At 41.6% G+C, this 11170-nt stretch overlaps 1 protein-coding gene across 2 annotated transcripts in view; it reads right to left on the bottom strand.

Moving 5' to 3' along the window:
- Positions 1 to 11170, bottom strand: part of TRPC5 (transient receptor potential cation channel subfamily C member 5) — a 178396-nt gene that overhangs the window by 6678 nt on the left and 160548 nt on the right. For both annotated transcript variants that reach the window (XM_053374135.1, XM_053374134.1), the window contains 2 exons: positions 6797 to 7003; positions 5511 to 5552 (listed from right to left, as the gene is read on the bottom strand). In XM_053374135.1, the coding sequence (XP_053230110.1) occupies positions 5511 to 5552; positions 6797 to 7003 (249 nt within the window). The remainder of the gene's footprint in view (positions 1 to 5510; positions 5553 to 6796; positions 7004 to 11170) is intronic.

Genomic DNA, 11170 nt, shown 5'->3' with positions numbered 1-11170 from the left:
ATGTCAGTTTGAAGTTATTTTCAGGGGAAGGGCTTGGGGGCCTCGAAGCGCAACCATGAATTTATGTTACCCTTTAAAAAGTCACCTTGGCACTACCAATAGGGGTGGGTGAATATGTCAGTTATCCTCAGGTTTCTCACTTTTCCAGTCTTAAATTTACTTTGCCACACATTAATGCCTGAGTTCGCCATAACAAAGTCCTCAGAAAAATTTACCATCATTTTTGTGTCTTTCTTTTAATATACTAGATTAGAAGCAATTTTCTTAACATAATGCATTTTATATGCTTTTCCCCCACCAATACATGTATTTTCATGTACTTTCCTTTGATACACATGCTTTAGGAGTGCAGATTTCAAAGGACAACTGTGTTTTTTGGTTCATGCATTGTTTTTCAGAAGTGTAAATTGGGTTTTGTTGGCATCTGTCTGTCTCAAGAGACAATGGAGTGTGCCACTGGGGGTGAAGTCAAACCTCTGCATTAGCAGCATTGGAGTCACTTCCTCAAGGCGTAAGCCTGGGCAGTGTGTATGGAGGTCCTAGGCTGCCCAGATGACAAGCGCCCCCCCCCCCCGTTTCTCCAGAAACTGAAACTCTCCAGAAACTCTGAAACCAGAGTTATAAGAATGGCATGTGAATGGTCCTCAGAAACGCCACTAATTTGGGAGAAGAATAAAATCTCTGTATTTCCAGAATCCACAAAACAACTTGCAGATCAAAGATGTGGTTTCCTCCAAGCAAGATGCTTGGCAATAGAAGCTAATCTGCAGTTCTACATCAGATTCCCTGCTATTTTCTGTGTCAGAAGGGGCAAGGAAACATACAAATTTACAGTACCAAAGAATGCAGAAGCCTATATCCAAGCACTAACTGCAGAAAGTCTGCCAAGTAGAGCTACCAACTGAGCACAAGAAGATTTTTATTTATCCAGGTTTTATGATGTCCAATTTTCAATTCTCTCTTTTTTTCTCTTAACAGCTGTGACTTTATAGCATTCATTGATTTTTCTTTTTCCCTTCTTTAGCTAAATAATAAAAATAAGTCACTAAGGCTAATAAGAAACTGAAATCCTTCCCCCCCTTGGTTACCATCTTAGAATGATGTCAACAGCATTTTTTCTTCTTCGTCTTCTTTTTGATATGAATGAATCATAATTTTCATTATTAAAAGGAGAGAGCTGTTACAAGTTGGATTCAAGCAAGAAGTCCTTTTTTTATCCTTCCCATCCTCTTTTTTTCTTTCCCACCTTTTCATTTTAAGTCATTTTTTTTACTAAGAGTCCCACTTACTTAGTTTAGTCTTGTTTCTTTCCCCTTTTTGTTGCTTCATATAAGCAAGTGAGTGTGAGTGTGCATGAGTGCGTGTGTTTTGTAATTATTTCCCCCCTTCCCCCTTACTTTCTGTATTTTCTCCCTTTCATTAATCTCATACCTTCCCTTTTATCAACATTGATTCTGATTTTACATCTATTTCTTCCCTTTCAATAACCAACATGTACTGGGGATATCTTTGTTATTTATATATTATTATTTATAATTATTGTTTTAAGGCATAGTGTTTGTTTGGGAAACAGTTTCTACATATAGTTAATATCTATTGAATTCTAGTTTAAACATATATGCTGGATATTTATCCTTGAGATATATTAGATCCTATATATTTCTAAATATATTTAGAAATATGATTTGAAATATAATTAGATCCTACATATTTCTAAATATGGATTAATTAGTTATGAGAACTGATTAATGGGCTGAATTAGGTGCAAATATGAAGGCTGTTAGTCTTAATGTGAAAGGTCTGTGAGAAACTAAGCAGCAGAATGTAATCCTAGCATATTTCCAAAGGAAAGTGGAGTGATATGTTTGGCATCAGCTTGGCTGCAGGAGTCGCTGGAAGGAGGCAAACAAGGGTCCATCCAACCATCTTAGGGACAGAACTCCAGGTTTGTGTAACGTTTACTCCTTAGTCGTTTCCTCTCCTAAAAATATCCCGCAAGTCAGCAGAGGTTTAAGATCAAAGTGTTCCTTCTTCTAGATGAGCTACATTCCCAGATTGACTAGCTGTAAAGACTTTCTTCCCCATCCTTATCTCTTATCACATCTTATGGCCGTAGATGTTGAACCTATAGCCTGTGCTCCAAATTAGACATTGCAGAAATCCTAACTTGGTCCATAAGCCCATTTTCTGCAAACAACACCCATCTGCTTCACATATGATGTGATGTGAGTTCACGGATCAAGTAAAGACATGACTAAAAAAGGTAAAGGTAAAGGACCCCTGACAGTTAAGTCCAGTCGCGAACAACTCTGGGGTTGTGGCGCTACTGCCTGAGGGAGCCAATGTTTGTCCGCAGACAGTTTTTCTGGGTCATGTGGCCAGTATGACTAAGCCGCTTCTGGTGAACCAGAACAGTGCACGGAAACGCCATTTGCCTTCCTGCCGGAGTGGTACCTATTTATCTACCTACCCTTTGATGTGCCTTCGAACTGCTAGGTCGGCAGGAGCTGGGACCGAGCAATGGGAGCTCACCCCGTCGTGGGGATTTGAACTGCCACCCTTCCAATCAGCAAGCCCAAGGCTCAGTAGTTTACACCTTAGCGCCACCCACATCCCAGCAATCAAGTAAAGACATGACTAGAAAGGAACAATTGGGAGCCTTAAAGTGCCCTTCCTTGATAGGCAAGGCTTCCTGTCAGAACTGATCAGCTGTTTGATGGTCAGCTACATAAAGGCGTTCTTAACTGCGAACTCTGTAGTATGCCTGATTCCAACCCAAAGTGGGGCTTGCTTTAAGTTGCTGACAGCAAGCCCTGCAGCGGTTGGTAGTAGTACAGTGGTCCCAGTCCATGCTCCAAATGGGGCTTGTTGTAATTGTCTATGAGCCATCGCCTGCTGATGTTGGTGAAGCCAGATGACTGCCAGGTGAGCATCTGACTACCTGTCAAAATGGCCTGCAGAGAGCTGCAAAAAAAGGACAAATTTGAAATCTTTTGGGGTGCTTTTTGCCATATGTGAGTTGGAGTTCTGTTACAATAACCACTATCCCAGGTGCTTTATGGAGAGGTTATTTGCAGGTTTCGCATTTGTAAAACTAATTGGTGCACAGCATGTTTTCATATTGTAGGATTATAAATAATGCACAAAATGTTAGTCAAAACTCTTTATTGTAGAAAGAGAGCACGTCTTATTTCAGTAAATCCTAATTTGTTGCCAAGTTTTGTTTGCATGTATTGTATCTGTTAAAATTCAGTAAGAGTATTTTTAATGAGTGGCCTGTAGGGAGTGGGGGAGCTCAGGATCCAGCTGCCACATCTCGCCACATATATTTCAGCATTCAGGATTTCAAGTGTAGGGAGTTAAATACTGTGGCTAGGAACTTCAGGTTGTCCCTGAAATCTCCAGTTTGCCTGGCCCCCTCCAACTGGGTGGGAGTGCCTTTGATAAAAAGCAAGACAGTGCATGCTGCTTGCAAGCCTTAGCCCTGTCAATTACAGCACAGATACTCTGGGTTGTGTGTGTCTTCCCTCCTACACTTCACCACCAATTAACCTCTGTTTCCAGGGCCCATCACCAGTGGCCATTCCTAGGTCTCAGTTTTGGGTCATGAAATCTTAGGGTCTGGGATGCACCTGACATGGCAACCCTATTTAGGACCCAGAAGCAAGGGGCAAACTATTTCCCACACAACCTGTCGCTCTCTACTTCTCCCTATTCAAGCGTTGCTTTTTGAATGCAAAATAATGTAGGAAGTTGCCTTATATTGAGTCAGGCCATTGGTCACTAAGCTCTGTCAGTGGCTCTCCAGGGTTTCACATGGGGAGCCTTTCCCATTCTGGAATGCTGCAGATTGAACCTGGGACCTTTGGGGTTCAAAGCAGATGCTCTAGCCATTGAGCTACAGCCTTTCCTCCAGATACAGTCCATGAGTAACAGTAAAAACAGGCCAGGCCAGGATGGACGTTTTGTTCCTCCTAGGTTGTTCCACAAGCAAAAGCTAGACTCCAACCTGTTGCAGCTAGAGAGAAGGAGCCACATCTAAAAGTGTATCTGAGCTTCTGATATCTCAGTGGTTATTTTCAAAAATCTAGCATAATGTGTTTGAGCTGATGAGATGGTAAATCCTTTAATCTTAGTAAATCTTTTAATTGGAAGAATTAGCGATGCCAAACAGGCTACAAATGCAATTTAGGGTTGCAAAAAACTATGATGGAAAACACTCAAGTCCTCAAGGCCTTGTTCTGTATGCTGAGGCTATATGGGGAACCCTTCAAGGACCACATACCAGTGGTGATCGGGGTCAGAGGCATGAAGACAGAGGGACTTAGGGAGAGTCCCAAGAACCAGGTAGAGAGGTCTGAAGGGCCACATCCAGCCCATGGGCCTAAGGTTCCCCATCCCTGCTCTAATAGCACGACTCTGGTACATTCAACAGGGTTTGTGCAGAAGGTGCACATGGAAGGTGGGGAAACTTGTTTGGACAGCTTTGCAGCTCCCATGCAGTCTTGGAACCATAGCTATCAAGTGTCCCTGATTTGGCGGGACAGTCCCTTTTCCCAGTGCCATGTCCCGCTGCTGTCCCTTATTGATGAGGCTTCATTTGGCTGCCGGATGGGCTTTCTGCCTTTGGCTAGGAGGGGTTCAGAAGTTGAACATACCTGTGCCCAGAAAATCCCTTATTTTGGCTGCTGATCCCTTGTTTTTGAGGCTGCTGGTCCCTTATTTTCAAATCTGTAAGTTGACAGCTATGCTTGGAACTCTTGCTACTAATCTTGTCCTCCTGAGTCTTCGGCCTTGCTCTCAAACCTGATAAATCATTGCTATTCCTTTGTCTTGCAAGAGCACCTGGACCCTGCTCCTTCCTGGCCACTGAGTTTGCACCATTAGACTGCTATAATAAAAAAATACTTCTTTATTTACCAGTACATGCCTCTGCGGTTTGCATGATCACAGCCAGACGGCTTTTTGCAGTGTTTTGCCAATGCACATGGGTAAAGAGATGTAATGAACCAAGTGACCTGAAACCTGCTGCAAACTGCACATACTCAGTTCTACAGTCTAATTTTAGAAACACTAAGATTTTAATGCAAACTGAATCTCATCACACTTTTGCATTAACTCTCACGAACTAAGAATACTCCTTGTAGTTGTAACCGGATGCCAAAAGAAAGTATAACAGAAAGTCGTAACCTGGATCTAAACAATGAGGGAACTCATTCTGCCTACCCATGGGAGCTTTGGATTATTATTATTATTATTATTATTATTATTATTATTTTGCAGGACCCCACTATTCTCTACTGGAACAGAGAAATGCTTCTAAAGCAGTTGATGATATGGTGTTGCTGCGCATGTTAGATTTGTCATTTAAATAGGGGGAGGGGGAAGTTCTTAAAAATCTGCAGGCCACACCCAATTTTTTTGCAAAGTATAAAGAAACTCTTTGGCTCTAAGCTCAATGCAGAGCAAGGAAATGCAAATAAACTGCTTCATCAATGAATGTTTTTTACCTGATAGTGCTGATTCTGAATCAAGTTGTCAGCATGACGTTCCTGAAATGAAAGAGGCGCATATATATTAAACAGGTGGTCATCATATTTTCAACTTTTTTGCTGTAAGCAATTTGTCAAAAAGAGCCCCACTGGATGAGAACTAGTTAGCTAGTTGCTGATGGAAGTCCTGGGTACACGTAAAGGTGAGGCACAACTATTGGTCCACTTACCTCAGTCTGGTCTACAATAGCACTCCAGGGTTTCAGACAGGGGATTAAACCTGGGATCTTCTGCATGCGAGGCAGATGTCCTCCCACCCACTGTGCTACAGCTCTTCTTCAAAAGTCAGGTCCTCCCACAACAGGGCTGTGTGTGTGTGTATACAGCCTCTGAATCTGACCTCCCTTTTGAAGCCAATGAAGCCAGTGTTCACATCATATGTAGCTGGTTGACTGGCTGAAATCTAGACTGCTCACTAATGGTTCCTCCTAATTCTGGGCAAAGGTGACAGGTGGAGTGCCACAACAGGGTCCCTGTCCTGGACCCATGGTTGGTCAACATCTTTATAAACTACCTGGAATAAGGAACAGAGGGGATGCTCATCCAGTTTGTAGATTACACCAAACTGGGAGGGGTAGCTAATGCTGCAGAAGACAGAATCAGAATTCAAAATGACCTTAACAGATTGGAGAACTGGGTGCAAGCTACCCCAAAATGAGGGCTTATCTGCTTACCTTTTGCCCTTCTCTTTCCAGGCACAGCTCACATGCAAAAACCCACTTTTTACCACTGAATCAGAGCAAGTGATTGTTGCACTTCTGCTTTAAAGAGCAGATTTTTGTGGGTAAAGATCTGGGGCAAAAAAAGTGCTCGGACACAAAGCTTTAAAGTGTGGACCCCTGCAAAAGTTAGGTTTGGAAAAGTCCTGAGTGGGGATTTGAACCCTGGTCTCCCAGGTCCTAGTTTAACACCCTAACCACTAAACCTCACTGCATTTTGTATGTTATGTACACTAATATATGCATTTTTATGCACACATTACCTTAATGAGTGCATTACTGTACACATTACTGAGCTGGAGAACTGTCTTTCAAAATTTGAAGAATTGCAGATTTCGGATACCAGCTATGTTTCAGTTCTCATATTGTTTCATAAACTGCATCTTAGGGAGATACACCTTTAAATGCAAACTGAATAAAATTTCTTCCCCATCCCTACTTACAACATCATCCTGCCATTCAAAAGCAAAGAACCAAATGACAAAGCAGAGTTTCCTGAGAGTGATTTCAGAACTGTCTCCTTACTGTGAATGTCTTCAGGTTTTCATGCTTTTTCTGATCATTCTCTGGGTCCTGAGACGGGCAGAGTTGGTTGTGGATCCACTTGCAAAGATACCAGAAGGACTTGGGGCTGGGGATGATGTTAAAAGGAGGTGGCAGAGTGCCACCTTCATCAAAGTAACTCATCCAGAGCTTGGTGCGTGCAAACTTCCATTCAATATCTGCGTGGTCCTGGGTGTGGAGAGAAAGTCAAGAAAACAATAGCGGCAAAGTTGTTATCAGCTTTTGGTGACAGCGAATTGCCCACACCCTAAGCTACTGTACAACAACCTCTCTGGCTGAATATTAAGAATGGCCCTGGAGGTTATGCTTGTATATGACATAATGAAAGCCACAACCTTCCCAACCTTGTGCCCTCCAGATTTTGTTGGAATACAACTCCCACCATCCTTGACTATTGGCCAGGGTGGCTGGAGCTGATGGGAGTTGGAATCCACAACATATGGAAATTTCTGAAATTCTCCTCAACCCACTATCTCCCCCTGACTGCGGAGTTCCAGATTACCTAGCCTGATTTCCTTTTTTTTAAAATCTATTTTTATTGATAACTCGTTGAAAGATATACCAAAGTTCATACCCAAAATAAATGCTTTTAAATTTTAATCTAAAAAGGAATGGAAGCAAAGAGGAAGGGAAAGGGGGAAAGGGAAAGAAAGGAGAGAGAGAGAAAAAAAATAAAAAAGATAAAAGACTTCTGGTTCTCTGTCCTGAAGCTAAACATAGTATTCACTCATTAACATCCAACAATTCTATTTTCTATAAGCCAATATTTTTTCAGTCTTCAGATCCAGATATTACAAATTCATTTTCTCTGTCCTGCAAAAAGTCCATAAGAAGTTTCCAATCCTTAATAAATGACAATAATGATTTTTCTCTACTTAAAAGTGTTCATTTTGCCATCCTATAATTTTATCAGCCATTCCTCCATAGTTTGTAGGGCGGTATCTTTCCATCTTTGGGCATATAACAGTCTTGTTGCTGTGAACATATATTGAAATAATCTCTCATAGTCCTTTTCCAGTTGTGTATCCATTAACCCTAAAAGAAAAAGTTATGGCTTCAACTGAATATTAACCTTTAAAACCTGCTGTATCAATGTATGTGTTTGTATCCAATGTTTTGTAGCCTTTTTATACATCCACCAAGCATGGTAAAATGTTCCTTCATGTTATTGGCATTTCCAGCAAACATTTGAAACATCTTTATACATTCTAAATAATTTCTCAGGAGTTAAGTACCAACGATAACAACATTTTATAAAACTTCTCTTTATGATCATAAAAAAATGTAAATTTTAACCCCTTATTCCACATATGTTCCAACTGTTCCTTTTTTGCCCATTTAATCATGCACCCATTAACCCTTTTTCTTCTGATTCAAATTTCAACAAAAGTTTATACAGTTCTGCAAGAACGTGTTTTAAAGTGAAACGAATGCATTTAGGGTTGTTGTTTTTTGTAAATTACCAGTCTGCTGCAGTTTTATGTTCTTTCATTTCTTCAGTCTTTACTTCCCTCTATTACTGATGCACATGTTAATACTGATAAAACACTGCTAAAAAGCAATATTGAGGTGACAGTACAGATGGTTATACGATGATTAGTTTTTTGCAGTGTTCTTCTAATATGTGTGGGTAAACACTACATGCAAAACATCTTGAAGCATTTGTACAGACACTGTGTACATACATACATATAATGTTGCAGTGTTGCATGTGTGCCCAACCCTTTCATTTGCATTATCCTTCCACTAGGAGTGGTAAATTCTGTGGTGCAGATGGTTCTCATGACAGCTTCCACAGCATGGGAGAATGGGAGAATACAACTCTCTGAACAATGCTGAATTATGGCTGTTATTATTGTCAATTACCTGCCCTTTGCCCTAAGGCGCCAGGGCATGTTGCAACATTAAACATTTGTTGTTACAGTGAGATGTACCCTATCCTCTCAAATGCATTATATGTCATATATCAGCAGTTAGTGATTTGCAGTGCTCCCAGTCATTGTATGCAATCCCTGGACTAATTTCATGCAGGTGGGAAAGGAGGTGACAGAGAAAGAGTGGGAGGAGGGCTAGCAGAGAGAGAGAGGAGAAGGAGCCCACACATGGCTGGCTCCTGCCCCCCTTGCTTTCAGGTCTTGAACCCAACAGATGGCCCCCAAGGGACTGTGGTTATCAATAGGGGGGGAAAGTTATCCCATCCCTTCCATAGTTCATGTGTTTATTTAGCATTCAAACATGGGCAAATACATGCTGACTTCCTTCTGTAAAGGTTGCTCAGTTTCCTGATTTTAAAAGAACAACAACCATTGAACCTACTGCACATATTCTGCACTATGGGCTTGTTTCCGTGGTGACCTTATCATCATCCCAAGGTTTGATTCTAGAGGCCTTTCTCCAAGCTCCTGCTGACCACATCCCCACTCTGTCCCCTCACCATCACCACACTTCTTCCTAGTTGTCACTCAGATATTTTTATCTTAGTTCTTTCAGTCATAAACAATGGACAGCGTTAGTCAGTCTGTTACATTTTTTTAAAAAAAACCATGCTAATTTCTCCTCTGTTTTCCTTCATAGTGAAGAAATGACAGCAGAATTCACAATACATCCTTTAGCAAATCCCTGACTCTTAATGCTGTCTTCTCTATTTGTAGTGGAATTTTCCCCATTCCCTTGCTTTTGCAACTGTAGGTTTCTTTTATCGAAAGAATAAAGTTCATAAGAGCCAACTTGGATTGGATTTCCAAGTGTGCAAAATGTCAAACCAGCTACTCTGATTGTCCCTGATGCTTTCAACACCTATCTCATGATTTGTCCTCGAAGGCCAACCTAGAAAGGATGCTGGAGACCCACAGTTCATCTCACATGATTTGTCTTAATGGTTTCTTACTTGTTCAAATGCCATCGTCAAGAGGCAGGGGGCTAGAAATCTGCAGTGGCTGTAAGGAGGGGGAATACTTAAGCCTTTCCCTGCAGGTGATTTCTCCTTCTCAAAATGTTTTGTTTTTTCCCCTTTCAGGGGAAAAGATATTGGGTTGAGGTATCTTTTCTGCCTACGGGTAGATAAAGATTATTTGTAAATTTGTACTGGCAATAGCTCTCCAAAGCGTCAGACAGTGTCATCAGCCCTGTGGAGATATCATGAAAGGAATAGTCAGATCCTGAGGCAGAGTGGGAGGAGATCAGGTAGTTGCAACTGGACATCCCCTGGAAGGTCTAAGCAGGTGAGCAGAGAGGCATCCCTCCTTGTGTTATTGGACACCTCTTGTCAGGTATCTCCTAAGTGGAGCTGCCATAGTTTCCTCCTCCTGTCTGTAAGGAGTCTCTACCTTCTGGGAAGGCACCTGAGAGTAAATTGGATACTGAGTCAGCACTGACTCCACCTCCATTTCCAAGGACAATGCTGGTGTGAACAAATCTCGCAGGCCCAACCCACTTATAGGGATGTCCATTTGCTTGCCCAGTCCCAAGACAACTGTCATGCTAAGGCTTGTGCCCACCCACTTCTTCAAATAAAAGAGACAGGAGCATGCCGCTTATTGGAACAAGATCTCATCTTGTGCTTAGCCATACAATTCACCTGCTGTGCCTTTTACTTTGCCTATATACTTTGCCTATATACTCAGCTATACATATTACTCAGATATACATATTAAAGATATGGGCTGAAACAGGAAGTCAAGTTCAAGTTCTCTAGCAGTGAAGACCGCATTAGGCAGGGGTCTTTTCTGAGTAGCTGAGAACTCTGGGCTTTTGGATGGATCTTAATGTGCACCACCATTGTACCTTGAGCCTTTGCCATGAGATGGGAGCCACAGCACCACCTCAGTCACAGGTTAGCTCCAAAGTAGACTAAAGCCTATGCAAAGAATTCCATGGGGGAATATTTGTATGTATAGATGTTCTTAGTTCCCAAAAATTAAGCCAGGTGCCTCCTGAAAGTATTATTAGCACATGCACCCCCATTCTTGCACATGACAATGGCAACGGTAATGGTTCAGTTGATAAATAAATGCATCTCTTGCTTTGGAGGGGGCTGTAGGTTGTTGACTGGGAAGGGGTTGTAGGGATGTAGAAGAAATCCTTTCCCATTCTGCCCTGTATTGATTGCATGCAGCACTGTTTCCATTCTTCCATTTCCACTTCTGCTAAAATCTACATTATTCATCTCACTGTCTGCTGTGGTGAAATTATGGAGCATATTGAATTCATTATACAAATTATGTAAATTACTCCACCCCATTCATTTTAATGCAGAGGAAATGCAATGCAAAAGGAGAAAAGACATAATCAATCCTGTATTGTTTGTGGACTGAAAGCAAAAACAACAGCGAATAT

This window comes from Podarcis raffonei, chromosome Z (assembly GCF_027172205.1).
Source record: "Podarcis raffonei isolate rPodRaf1 chromosome Z, rPodRaf1.pri, whole genome shotgun sequence".
NCBI lineage: Eukaryota > Metazoa > Chordata > Lepidosauria > Squamata > Lacertidae > Podarcis > Podarcis raffonei.
Note: the sequence above shows the minus strand (reverse complement) of the source record. Positions and strands in the feature narration are given on the sequence as shown.